The following is a 13,359-nucleotide window of genomic DNA, read 5'->3' as shown; positions in this document are numbered from 1 at the left end:
ACCCATGACATAAATACTGTTAGATCTAGATGCTCTAGATATTTCATCCCATAGGTGCTTTGCTTCCATTCTGTCTAAATTTGGTGGCCTATATATTACTCCTATTATAATATTATTTGCTTTTTCGTTTAATTCTATCCAAATAGTTTCTGTGTGTGGCTCTGTTTTGATTCCCTCTTTGAGACTACATTTCAAATTGTCCCTAACATATATGGCTACTCCACCTCCTCGTCTAATATATCTATCTGAGTGAAATAGTTTAAATCCAAATATTTGATATTCAGCTAATAGTTCTCTATTTTCTACATTCATCCACGTTTCGGTAAGTGCAATAATATCTATTTTTTCTGTGCAGACAAGAGCATTTAATTCGTTAATTTTATTTCTTAGACTTCTGCTGTTAGTGTAATATACCCTAAGTGAATTGTTATTTTGCGGACCTTCTCTTTCCCTGATCGTTTTGCCAATTCCTTTCTCCCACAAACACATACTTTTATTACCTCCTTCCTCCAAATCAATTCCCATACCTCTATCTACTAACAGTTTAAACCCAAACAAACACCTCTAACCACTTCTTCCAACGAGTTCGCAACAGCAACAACCCCAGCTCTCGATAGATGCACCCCATCACGAGCATACATTTCATTTTTTCCATAGAAGTGTTCCCAGTTGTCTATGAAAGATATTGCATTTGATTTGCAATATCTTTCCAGCCGGCAATTGACACCAAGTGCCCTCGATATCCATTCATTTCCCACTCCCTTTCTTGGAAGAATGCCACATATGATCGGGATTCCTCCCTTGCTCCTAACTAATTCTATGGCTGTTCTATACCTCTGAATCAGTTCCTCACTCCTAACTCGACCAACATCATTTCCTCCCACGCTAATGCAAATAATGGGATTGTTCCCATTACCAGCCATAATATCATTCATGTTGTTTATAATATCACCAATGCCAGCTCCGGGATAGCAAACCCTTAACCTGTTCCCCCTATCTCTAGCACAAAACTCTCTATCCAAATACCTTATCTGGGAATCTCCTACAACTAATGTTTGCTTAGGTACTTCCTTTACTTTCTGAGGGGCCTGCGCTTCCTTTCTCTTCGTTGCTTTCCCTTTTGCACGATCCGCAGTCTCACCACAGCACTCGTCCGCCAAAACGTCAAACGAATTAGAAGTTGCTATGGCGTTTGAAGGCGGCTTTATCAAAGTCTTCTTAAGGCCCCTGTCTTTCATAACTCTCCAAGACGAGGTCCCTTTACTACTGGTCTCCTCCTTCGTTACTTCTCGTTGTTCTTTCAGCTGACGCACCTCCTCCCGCAGAGATTCTAACTCTGTCCTCAGGGCTCCCACTAGAGTCACCAGGTCCTTAACTACAACTTCCATATTGCTATTTCTACTTCCACCCTGTATACATACATTATAGATGTGTAATTTCAGTCTGATCTTCAAGAAGCTGAGGGAAGGAATGAAATTCTCCAATCAGAAATCAGTGCCTTGAAGGATGATAACATGTCCCTGAAGTCAGAGAAGATAGAATTAGAAAGAAGGCTGCAGGCAGAGATATCTCGGACGAACGAAGATTTGGAAAGTCTTCGGTGGCAGCTGAGCAACACAACTTCAGAGAAAGATGAACAAATAAAGTCTTTACAGGAGAAACTTGTAAGATAATCACCTTTGTTTATTATTTGTCAGTTCTCACTATCCTTGGCTGTATGCCCTTATTTTTTATGCTATATACAGTATATTACTACTCTACTCTCCTGGTAAGGTAAATCATAAACCTTTATATGCATTATAGTGGATGTAGGCCCTTTGATTATTTTTTTTCTTATTAGGAAATGGGGGTAGGGAGGCTGTGGGCTGACTGGTCAAACAAAATCTCTTATGGAACGAATCGACTTTGCCCCATATAGTTCATTCAACCAAGGACACACTATATACATCTTGAATATTCAATAAAACTAATTGGTATATTTTGGCAAAAAGAGAAACTGGGAAGAGCTTCTTTTGGGAGCATAATCCACCCTCTCTTCCTGACACCTCATGGGTAACTGAGACCTCGCTGGTTGTGTATACCAGTTCCAGGCCATGGTGTTTGCCACTGAATGCAATAATGAGTAATAAAAAAAAATTGTAGGAAACAATGTGCATATATTAGACCCAGGCAGCCACTGAATTTTTTTGTAATGGATGTTGAAAAATGCACTTAGACATCTGATTACCTTCATTATCTGGGGTGAGCCTCTTGTGACTCCCTAAAGCTATACACAGAGATGGTTATTATCTACCAGGTCACATCACTCGTTGAGTACATAGGACTATCGGGGACCAGAGCCAGAACCTGGCCCACCTCAGAGGTGCGGAGCAGTGACATTTTGCCACCTCACCGGGAAAAGCATCCAGAAAGTCAGCAAGTCAAAACAAACCACTGTAGATGGGAACCTCCTCAATGTATAGCTTCAGGGAGCCACCGAGGTTCACCAATAATTAGGCATTTTGTTACATTCCAACCTATTTTCTGGGGGGGGGAAGCCCCTTCAGCTCCCCGGAGCTTATCCATGCTGATATGCTAATGTCAGACTTTGGCATCAGTCATGTGTATGGAGTTCTGTGGGCCTACCAGGGACCACGAGCCAGAACTTGGCCCCCTCAGAGAGGTATGGGGGAGCAATGGCCTATAGAAACCCCCGTGTGGTTGGAAGCATTCTATGTCTGCCATCGACTGGGTCGGGCACCCAGAAAAGTAAGTGTCCCAAAACAAACCCCTATTCTGGTGAAAATTGCTACCAAAAGCCGAACAAGTGGATAGAACTCCCCAAAAAGAAACAAGCAAACGAGCATGACATCACACGTTGCCGCGCCACTATCTGCTCGGCTCCCTCCTCCCCGGGAGGGGGAAGGGGGAGCCCCTTTTCCCCTCCCAAGATGGGGGGGAGAGCTGTGCAACGACGTGTGATGTCATGCTCGTCGCTTGTTTTGGGACACTTACTTTTCTGGGTGCCCGACCCTGTCGATGGCAGACATAGAATGCTACCAACCACACGGGGGTTTCTATAGGCCATTGCTCCCTGTGCATCTCTGAGGGGGCCAGGTTCTGGCTCGTGGTCCAACCCGTCCTCCTAAAAAGAACGTCACTTTTGGCTCGTATGCGCGATATGGCTAAATTTGGACGTAATTTGAAATGAAATCGACTCACAAAAGTGACGTTCTGTTCCGTTTTCTATTTGAGTCGTCCGGCTTACGCGCAGAGGTTATAAGAGGACACTTTAAATTAACGTTTTTCATAACGTTTTGAAACTTTATGAGAATTTCCTGCCCACCTAACCTATCACAGGACCCTTAACTTACTGTTGGTGAAAAAAAAAATCCCACATTCATTTTAATTTTTTTTTCAATTTCAAATTACGTCCAAATTCGGCCATACGGGCAAACGGCCAAAAGCGACGTTCTTTTTAAGAGGACAGGTTGCGTGGTCCCCGGTAGGCCCACGGAACTCCATACACATGACTGATACCAAAGTCTGACATTAGCATATCAGCCTGGATAATCTCCGGGGAGCCTCTGGGTCTCACCCAGAAAATGGCATTTCATTACATTTAACGCTGTTTTTTTTGTGTTTCCAGATTGCTGAAGTAGTTTTAGAGCTGTTTAACTTTTTTTTTTTTTTTATCCATTTTCTTTGTACACAATTGGAATGGTCCTTTAACTGGTAGAATCAGATCTTCACCTCTAACTGAAGAAACACAAGTTAGTTAAAAACAAAATAATAGGATTAAAAGTTAAGCAAAATTAAGCTCGGTATTCTTCCCAAATAAGATGCATGCTTTACATGTATTTATTTATTTACTTATTTATTTTTTATTATTTTTTTTGGCTCGTTCATTAATATATAATTTTTTTTTTTCTTTTTTTTTACAGACATCAGAAGAGATCAAACATCAGTCGTGTGCAAGTGTTCTTCAGTGTAAATTAGAAGATATTGCATCACTAGAGGAAAAATTAATGGAAATAGAGACTGAAATGACATTGGTTAAAGATAATTTGACTACAGCTCAAACTGACTTGACTTTGGCACAAAATGAAAAGAAATCCCTCCACGAAACACTGTATCAGGAGCGGACTACTCTAGAAACTATAGAAAAGGCAAAATCAGAACTTCAGTGTAAACTGGATACAGTGAGCAGTGAAAAAGCAAGGCTTTTTAAGAATTTAGATGAATATGTGGAAAAAGTTAATGTATTGAATGAAAGTGTTAAATCACTAAAGGAAGAGAATGAGAAGAGTGTATCAAAATTCATTAAAGTGGAGGCTGAACTTAGTGGAGTTGTACACGAGTGTGATGCTCTTAGAGATCAACTAAAAATTTCCGAAGATGATCTTGTGCATAAAATTGAACAATCTGAAATGGTAACTGGGTTAAGGGAGACAGTGAAGAACCTGGAAGATGAATTGCTGGAGAAGAAACAGGTATGTATCTGGCTTTTATGATATGATAGTGTTCTATATTCTCTCTAATGTTCTGTTTCCTACTTCAGTTAAAAAGCTACATTTATCATTCAAATTAATCCACTTTGCCCCTCCTTTCGGATGATGACTCTGTCCCAGGTTCCGCTGCTTTTGGAGCCAGGCGCTTGGATGGTGTCCCTGGACCTCCGGGATACATATTGGCACGTCCCAATTCATCCGGGGTTCAAGGACTGGCTCAGTTTTGTCGTGGGGCAGAAGGCTTACCACTTTCATTGCCTTCCATTCAGCTTGAATCTGGCACCTCATGTGTTCACACGCCTTTCCCGGGTCATGGTGACAAATTTGCGTCTGTTAGGGGTTCAGGTTTTGATTTTTTCGACGACTGGCTGGTCTGGGCTCCCAGCCAGTCCGCGTGTCTGCTCTCCAGGGATTTGGTCCTTTCCCAGCTTCCTGGGTTCGGGTCCTTGGTGAACTGGAGGAAGTCCCATATGGTTCCCTCTCAGGTTCAATCTTGGCTAGGTCTTGTATGGGATTCCTGGACCGCTTCCTTGTCTCTCTCTCCTGCGGCATTGCTGTGGCTGCAGTCCTGCCTTCGGCAGTTTTTGGAGGGCACCCAGGTTAATTGTTGGTTGCTTGAGCAGCTGTGCTGAACTTCGCCGTGCTGGGCTACCCGTTCAGTCTGGTCGGATCTGGCTTCGGCGGCTGTTCTGTTTCCTTCGATGACGTCCTTTCTGCTGCTCTAGCTAGGTTCGGACCCCAGGGGCCTTGCATCGCCAGCTTCCTCTTCGGGTTTTTCGGGGTGCAATGCAGTGGCACCTAACCAAGCCCTCACTCGATGCATTCACAAATGCCTCGTTTCTCAGCTGGGGTTTTGTGCTCACCAGGCTGGCCAGAGTCAGTGGGGTCCTTCCTTCTGTCGGGTTCACAGCACAGCGCGGGAGTTCATGGGGGTGTGGCATTCGCTTCAGAGGGTTCATGTCGCTTGCAGATCGACGATCCGGCTCCAGTCGGACTGCTTCCCTGTGATTCATTGTCTGAACCGCGGGGGTTCGATGCAGTCCTTGGCTTTTTGGGGCTGGTTGCTTAGGGTGACTCGTTTGCCGAGTTCTTGGGGTTTGGTTCTCCTGGTGGTTCATGTCCAGGGAGTGTCCAACATCCTGGCGGACGGCGTGTCCCGGTTCATTCTCGTCCACGAAATGAACGGTCGACGCCGACTTCTTCAGTTGGCTCTGCCAGACATTCGGGCACCCAGAGGTGGACCTCTTCGCGTCTGCATGGTCGAGGCGTCTTCCGGTATATGTGGCACCCTTCCCCGACTGCGAGGCTGTCGGGATCGAAGCCTTCCGGCAGAACTGCTCGAGGTGGGAGTTCCTGTACCCCCCCCCCCATTCCGCTGTTGCTCCAGGAGACTGTGGGGAAAGCTGCGCAGACGGTGACGTGGTGACGTCATGATTGTTTCCTCATTTTTGTTTGGGGAGTTCTGTCCGCTAGTTTGGCTCTCAGTAGCAATTTCTTACCCAGAATAGGGGTTTGTTTAGGGATGCTTTCCTTTCTGAGTGCCTGACCCAGTCAATGGCAGACATAGAATGCTTCCAACTACATGAGGGCTTCTATAGGTCATTGCTCCTCGTGCCTCTCTGAGGGGGCCAGGTTCTGGCTCGTGGTCCCCGGTAGGTCTAAGAACTCCATTCACACTGAATGAAGCCAAAAGTCTAATATTGGCAATATCAGCCTGGATAGCTCTGGGGAGCCTCCGGGGCACCTCCAGGGTCTCACCCAGAAAATAGTGTTTCATTACATTCAACGCTGGTTTTTTTTTACATATCCTACAGGTTGAAGGGCAACCGAGGGGGCTCCCACCAGAAACCCAATGTTGAATGTATTGAAACACCTCTTTCTGGAGGAGCCCAGTGGTTCCAGGAATATTACCCTCCCCTCCCTCCAGGTTTGTCAGTTGTTCATTGGGTTGTTCATCGGCTCCAGAACTGAGATGGGAACCCGGCTGGGGCCAGGCCACTTGGTGGTGGTAATCGTTACTCTCGAGTTTTGAGCTAGTTTGAGTGAATATCTTGTTCTGTTTGAATCATTTGCAGGGTTTGGCAGTTTTGAGGCTTAGAATTCTGTGAACCCTCCAGTTGTCTGTAAAGCTTCATTGACATTTTGAAGGATTTTTCCAGTGGGGTGCTTGATTGTCACATGCTTCCTGTGCCTCTTTGAAAGAGGAGGGGCAGATTCTGACTCTGGTCCACAAACAGAACTTCTGCAATTGATTTGACCTTTTAGTATGGAGCAATCTCAGCATGACAGCTTCAGGGAGCCAACTGGGCTCTTTCAGAAACTAATTGATCCTTGTTTAAGTACCTCATTTATGTAGAATATATTTTGTCCTCCAGTGAGGTTCTGTAGTGAGGAAGGAAAGGAAGCTACTAAGGGAAGGGGAGTTTATTCCAAATTAAGCATTGAGTATATTGAAATAAACTTTTCTGGGTTAGGCCTCATTCCTGCCCTGTACTATTTTTCTATCCTTCAGCTCTTGGGGTACTTGGACTTGATGTAAGGGGGGGCATACTTGCTTGAGCTCTAAGGGGCTTGGTCTTGGAGAGCAGAGGTAGTTTTTGCAAAAGGTGTTGCAATTGCTTTTAGAGCTTTACATAGTAGTTAGCTAATTACCAAATATTATCACAGCACATTACTGATATTTTGCAACTAAAATTTTAGGGTAATTCTCTTCGATAGTGAATTGATTGTTGATTCTCACTTGCTCCCTTTTCTGGGGAGGAGGAAAGTGTGATGGTAATATGGCACATGTTCCCTGTTAAGCTTGGGAGCTACTTTTTTGCCAGTGCCTAAAGCAAAGGAAACTACTGTGGTACCGCCCAGAAAGGGGCATTTCATTACCCTCAAAACGATGTTTTTATGACTAATATGGAAGTGTTTCTTTAGGCTCTAAAAGTCCAAGGCCAAAGACTAGCTGATATGAAGAAGACCATACAAAGAGAGCTCAAGTTGACGGCAGACTCGCCAGATTGTGCAGCAGACCCTCGCGTTGACTCCAGGACACGAGATACATCTCCCATTATCAATGGTTAGGAAGAAAATCTTTGTGAAGTAAACTAAATTATTTAGCAGTTCTAGAACTCGGTGTCCTTTAATTGTGATTTTAGTTCTTTTGTAAACCTTTACAAAGTTAACTTAATTTTTAATGTAATAGTACTGTGCAAGTCTTGCTCTTATACACTTATTATAAATGATGTCACTTTCTTGCTGAACTTTATGCAAGATTTCTATTCTTGTAAGCAAGTTCACAATGTTTAATGCATAATACGTGTAACGTTTTGATCATCTTTGGGTATTTTCAGCAAACTCCTCGGAAAATAGCTCTTCTATGGGACTATCAGCTGTTAATGGCAGTGATAATGGTTTGAATGTGAACCACACATATCTCAAGCATGTCATCATAAAGTATCTCACGTCTAGGGAGTATGAGGTCAGTAATCATTTTCCTTAGTTAACATTGTTAATACAGTACATCATTGGGCACATAGTTTGTAGCATGATAATTATGATTTAAAAATACTTTGTCAAGGATCAGTTGGCTTGTTTGGTAATTATGCATGTAGGTTTAATAAATTTGTTTTTGAAAGAATATCTTTGAGTATGATTAACATTTTTTGTACTGGCATGTTGACCAGACCACACACTAGAAGGTGAAGGGGCGACGACGTTTCGGTCTGTCCTGGACCATTCTCAAGTCAATCTTGAGAATGGTCCAGGACGGACCGAAACGTCGTCGCCCCTTCACCTTATAGTGTGTGGTCTGGTCAACATACTTTAGCCACATTATTGTGACTCATCGCCTGCTTGTACTGGCATCAGAACAGTAGTCAGATACTCATTCTGCAATGAGTTGTTGATATTTTCTAGGCTGTTCATCTGACTCGTGCTGTTGCCACTTTGCTTCAAATGACCACTGAAGAAGAGAAATTGCTGCGAGAGACACTAGAATGGAAGATGTCATGGTTTGGCTCGAGACCCAATTTAGGTAAGGGCCAGAATGCCAAAACAATCCCTCCATCTCAATGACATCCTTGGTGGTTGTCATAGCAGCACCTAAGCAGGTTATATCATCTGTCAGAAGTTGAAGATCCAATTACTGGAATAGTTATTATTTTACTTATAGGGAAGCATCTGTGAGTGTAAGAGCAGATATGCTGCTTATATCTTTGGTAATAATGTATATAAATGACTTAAAGAAGCAGCTGATTGTTGCTTCCTTAGCAGAGCATATTTTTGTTATCCATTTAGTATGTTTTATAAGTACTGTAGTCCACACACAAAGATCACACTAACGTGATGCATCAAATGAACAAATCCACAAGGGCCGTGACGAGGATTCGAACCTGCGTCCGGGAGCATCCTAGACACTCAGTCTGGGTTCAGTCTAGCTCAGTCGATTAAGGCAGTGTCTGGGATGCTCCCGGGCGCAGGTTCGAATCCTTGTCACGGCCCTTGTGGATTTGTTCATTTACTGTAGTCCAATTTTAAAGAACAGAGCTTCATTAAGCACAATGTTACTTGATGGACAAGAAATAGCATTATACTTGTATATAAGTTCAAAGCTTATTACCATAAATATTTGATATTTATCTGATGTATGATGTTGAAACCTCATACAGAGACTCCTGGGAAAATGTTCATTAAATATTAATATTTCTTAATTGTTGACCTTGGTCAACTTGGTCAACAAGTATATATATTGGTCAGGAAACTTATTTTGAATCCTGTACTTATCTTGAATGATATTAGCTCTGCCTTGATGTTCATGTACTTTCACTTGCAACAAAATATGTTCCATTTTCTCACTGAAGAATTAGAAATGATGCTATAATATTTGTTTGGGTGTCTTTGTTTAGCATGATCTTTAATCTAGTTACAAATGTATTAAATTTTGTTGTCAGCCATAGGGGAATTGGGAGATATATTGGCTTTTATCTGAAAATATAGTTTTATAAATGAATGATATTGAATTGGAAAACAAAAAGTAATAAAGTGGACTCATAAACATCACATATATTTAGTGTTGATCACAATTTCTTGAACTCTTCAACAGCCCACACTAATTGAATCCCGATACTGCAGATAGACAGAGCCAGTTCAACTCAGGACCTGAAATTTACCTCCACAGACAAGTCAGTACACTTTAAACCTGACTTAAGCAGGGTATATGCGGTAGTATCTTTTACGTGAGGGCAAACGTTTCATTTGGGCTGGATCGAGGAACTTTAAATTTGGGAGCCAGTTTTTAAATCTACTCTCATTGAAATGTTTTATAATGTCTATTCAATATTATATTCATTAGCTATTTTGTACTGAATTTTAATGGCCAGTTCTTACTTAATGCTTTGAAATCCCATTTTTTTATGTACAAGAATAATAGTTTCATTAGGTTTAGGCACATCCGAAGCATATGCATCATGGTTTAGGTAACAATTTTCATTGTTAGATGCATTTGAGAAGATGAAACATTGGCACATTAATATTTTTAGGCAAACATGATAGTTCGTTGTGAAGACACAATGCTGTCAGTGATTGTTCAGGAAACTTGTCCTTATTATACAGTATAATTTGTCAAATAGTTTGTTGGTTCCAAGCAAAGATTATTTGAACACAACAGAGAACAAAATATATTATAAACAGTAGTTCATGTTAAGAAAGAGTGATACTTTGTCAGTTAATATTTGGTGTGTGTGAAGAAACATATAAGATTGGTGCATCAGACTCTTACATTAAACTGCATAACACTTAACAGAAATATAGAAAGTGAGTGAATGAAGCTAGAGTGAAGATTTCTATGCAATTTTTGTGAAAATTTATTTATAAGTGCTTGCTTACCATATATGTACATGATGTATAAATTCTGATAGGATAATTCTGTACTTATGTATATTTTCTTGAATATGTTTTGTATGTGTGTGGCATGTAATAAAAAAACAAATCTACCATCAGGAAAATTTGAAACCTAAATATACTTGGCAAAAGTAGGCCATTCAATTGAAATCATTCTTGCAAGTTATACAGATTGAATACTAGCTAATATAATAAGTCTATTGACAGACTTCAAATTTTAAATTTTAAATTCAAATATTAGCTTTACAGAATAAACTGCATAATGTATTTTCCTTTCACCTGCATTATTGCAATAATTTATTTATAATTTATAATTTAATTTATAATTTAGTTGACCCATATTTAGACTTGATAGATTATCACCAAAAACCTATTAAAAATTAAGGCACTCAATTAAGGTTCTCTGAAATCTTCAGAGAACCAGACACAATAAGAATTCCAGAGAAAAACATAGAACGTATAGAGGTGTCTAGAGATGAAGTGGAAAACTTGCTAAAGGAGCTCAGTAAGAACAAAGCAGTTGGCCCAGATGGCGTTTCACCATGGGTTCTGAGAGAATGTACATCTGAGCTCAGCATTCCACTTCACCTGATCTTTCAGGCATCCCTGTGTACAGGAGCCATAGCAGACGTGTGGAAACAGGTTAACATACAGTAGTTCCAATCTTCAAAAGTGGCAGCAGGGAAGACCCTATCAATTATAGATCTATATCATTGACAAGTGTAATAGTGAAAGTATTTGAAAAACTAATAAAAACTAAATGGATAGAACACCTGGAGAGAAATGATATAATATCAGACAGACAGTATGGTTTTCGCTCTGGAAGATCTTGTGTATCGAATTTACTCAGTTTCTATGATCAAGCCACAGAGATTTTACAGGAAAGAGATGGTTGGGTTGACTGCATCTATCTGGACCTAAAAAAGGCTTTCGACAGAGCTCCACATAAGAGGTTGTTCTGGAAACTGGAAAATATTGGAGGGGTGACAGGTAAGCTTCTAACATGGATGAAAAATTTTCTGACTGATGGAAAAATGAGGGCAGTAATCAGACGTAATGTATCGGACTGGAGAAATGTCACAAGTGGAGTACCACAGGGTTCAGTTCTTGCACCAGTGATGTTTATTGTCTACATAAATGATCTACCAGTTGGTATACAGAATTAAATGAACATGTTTGCTGATGATGCTAAAATAATAGGAAGGATAAGAAACTTAGATTATTGTCATGCCCTTCAAGATGACCTGGACAAAATAAGTATATGGAGCACCACTTGGCAAATGGAATTTAATATTAATAAATACCATGTTATGGAATGTGGAATAGGAGAACATAGACCCCACACAACCTATATATTATGTGAGAAATCTTTAAAGAATTCTGATAAAGAGATCTAGGGGTGGTTCTAGATAGAAAACTATCACCTGAGGACCACATAAAGAACGTTGTGCGGGGAGCCTATGCCACGCTTTCTAACTTCAGAATTGCTTTTAAAAACATGGATGGCGATATAGTAAAGAAATTGTTCACGACTTTTGTTAGGCCAAAGCTAGAATATGCAGCGGTTGTGTGATGCCCATGTCTTAAGAAGCACATCAACAAACTGGAAAAGGTGCAAAGACATGCTACTAAGTGGCTCCCAGAACTGAAGGGCAAGAGCTAGAAGGAGAGGTTAGAGGCATTAAATATGCCAAAACTAGAAGACAGAAGAAAAAGAGGTGATATGATCACTACATACAAAATAGTAACAAGAATTGATAAAATCGATAGGGAAGATTTCCTGAGACCTGGAACTTTAAGAACAAGAGGTCATAGATATAAACTAGCTAAACACAGATGCTGAAGAAATATAAGAAAATTCACTTTCGCAAACAGAGTGGTAGACGGTTGGAACAAGTTAGGTGAGAAGGTGGTGGAGGCCAAGACCGTCAATAGTTTCAAAGCGTTATATGACAAAGAGTGCTGGGAAGACGGGACACCACGAGCGTAGCTCTCATCCTGTAACTACACTTAGGTAATTACACACACACACCCACACCCACAAATATTAACTTTACTGAACATTTACCTGTACTTTACCTTTTACTGAGGATTCTTGTTGGCGTATGGGAGACAGTGAGAAGGGAAGGAGTGGTGGTGTTGGTGTATGGGGAGGGTGAGGAGGAAGGTGGTGGTGGTGAGACCATTTCCTGCTCGCCTTAAACGCTTTCATATCTGCATCACTGGGTTCAGATTTTCCATTCACACATATCACTGCCTCTGTTATGTGGCAGTCAGTCAGAACCAGTCTGTTAGTCATAACATGTCAGTCAAGACAAGTCACAGGCAGACATAACCAAGGGCAGTCAAGCATTCACAGTTGTAGTAGCAACTGGTTAAACATTTACGGTCAGTCTCTCAGGCATTCACAGTCAATCAGGCATACACAGTCAATCAAGCTTTCAGTCGCAACCAGTCAGTTAGCAAACAATAAGTTTAATGTCAGGCACTTAGGGTAATGGTCCAGAACACACCTGGTAATGGTCCAGGACACACCTGGTAATGGTCCAGGACACACCTGGTAATGGTCCAGGACACACCTGGTAATGGTCCAGGACACACCTGGTAATGGTCCAGGACACACCTGGTAATGGTCCAGGACACACCTGGTAATGGTCCAGAACACACCTGGTAATGGTCCAGGACACACCTGGTAATGGTCCAGGACACACCTGGTAATGGTTCAGGACACACCTGGTAATGGTTCAGGACACACCTGGTAATGGTCCAGGACACACCTGGTAATGGTCCACGGCACACCTGGTAATGGTCTAGAACAGACCAAAAGGTTATCACTTCCTTTATTTTCAGACATTTGGGTCTAAATGTCTAATTTTCCGCCACGTTATTGTGACTTACAACAATAATATAATTGGGATTGTATTATATAATTGTATTTTCTTATTATTTTCTTATATAAGTTACTTATGTAACTGTTATA

General features: G+C 41.3%; 1 protein-coding gene across 4 annotated transcripts in view; it reads left to right on the top strand.

Moving 5' to 3' along the window:
• The window catches only part of LOC123768914 (golgin subfamily A member 1), a 69,599-nt gene extending 59,127 nt beyond the window's left edge, over positions 1 to 10,472 (top strand). Inside the window, exons 9-14 of one of the 4 annotated variants that reach the window (XM_045759721.2) lie at positions 1,443 to 1,664; positions 3,924 to 4,472; positions 7,416 to 7,557; positions 7,832 to 7,959; positions 8,397 to 8,514; positions 9,612 to 10,472. In XM_045759721.2, the coding sequence (XP_045615677.2) occupies positions 1,443 to 1,664; positions 3,924 to 4,472; positions 7,416 to 7,557; positions 7,832 to 7,959; positions 8,397 to 8,514; positions 9,612 to 9,676 (1,224 nt within the window). In that variant the 3' untranslated portion in view covers positions 9,677 to 10,472. Of the gene's footprint in view, positions 1 to 1,442; positions 1,665 to 3,923; positions 4,473 to 7,415; positions 7,558 to 7,831; positions 7,960 to 8,396; positions 8,653 to 9,582 lie in introns of those variants that run through there. The other 3 variants (XM_069309141.1, XM_045759725.2, XM_069309140.1) reach the window with 3 other exon arrangements.
• The last annotated feature ends 2,887 nt before the right edge of the window (positions 10,473 to 13,359 follow it).

The sequence above is a fragment of the Procambarus clarkii genome, chromosome 64, assembly GCF_040958095.1.
Source record: "Procambarus clarkii isolate CNS0578487 chromosome 64, FALCON_Pclarkii_2.0, whole genome shotgun sequence".
Lineage (NCBI taxonomy): Eukaryota > Metazoa > Arthropoda > Malacostraca > Decapoda > Cambaridae > Procambarus > Procambarus clarkii.
The sequence above is the reverse complement of the archived record's forward strand: the minus strand, read 5'-3'. Positions and strand labels throughout refer to the sequence as shown.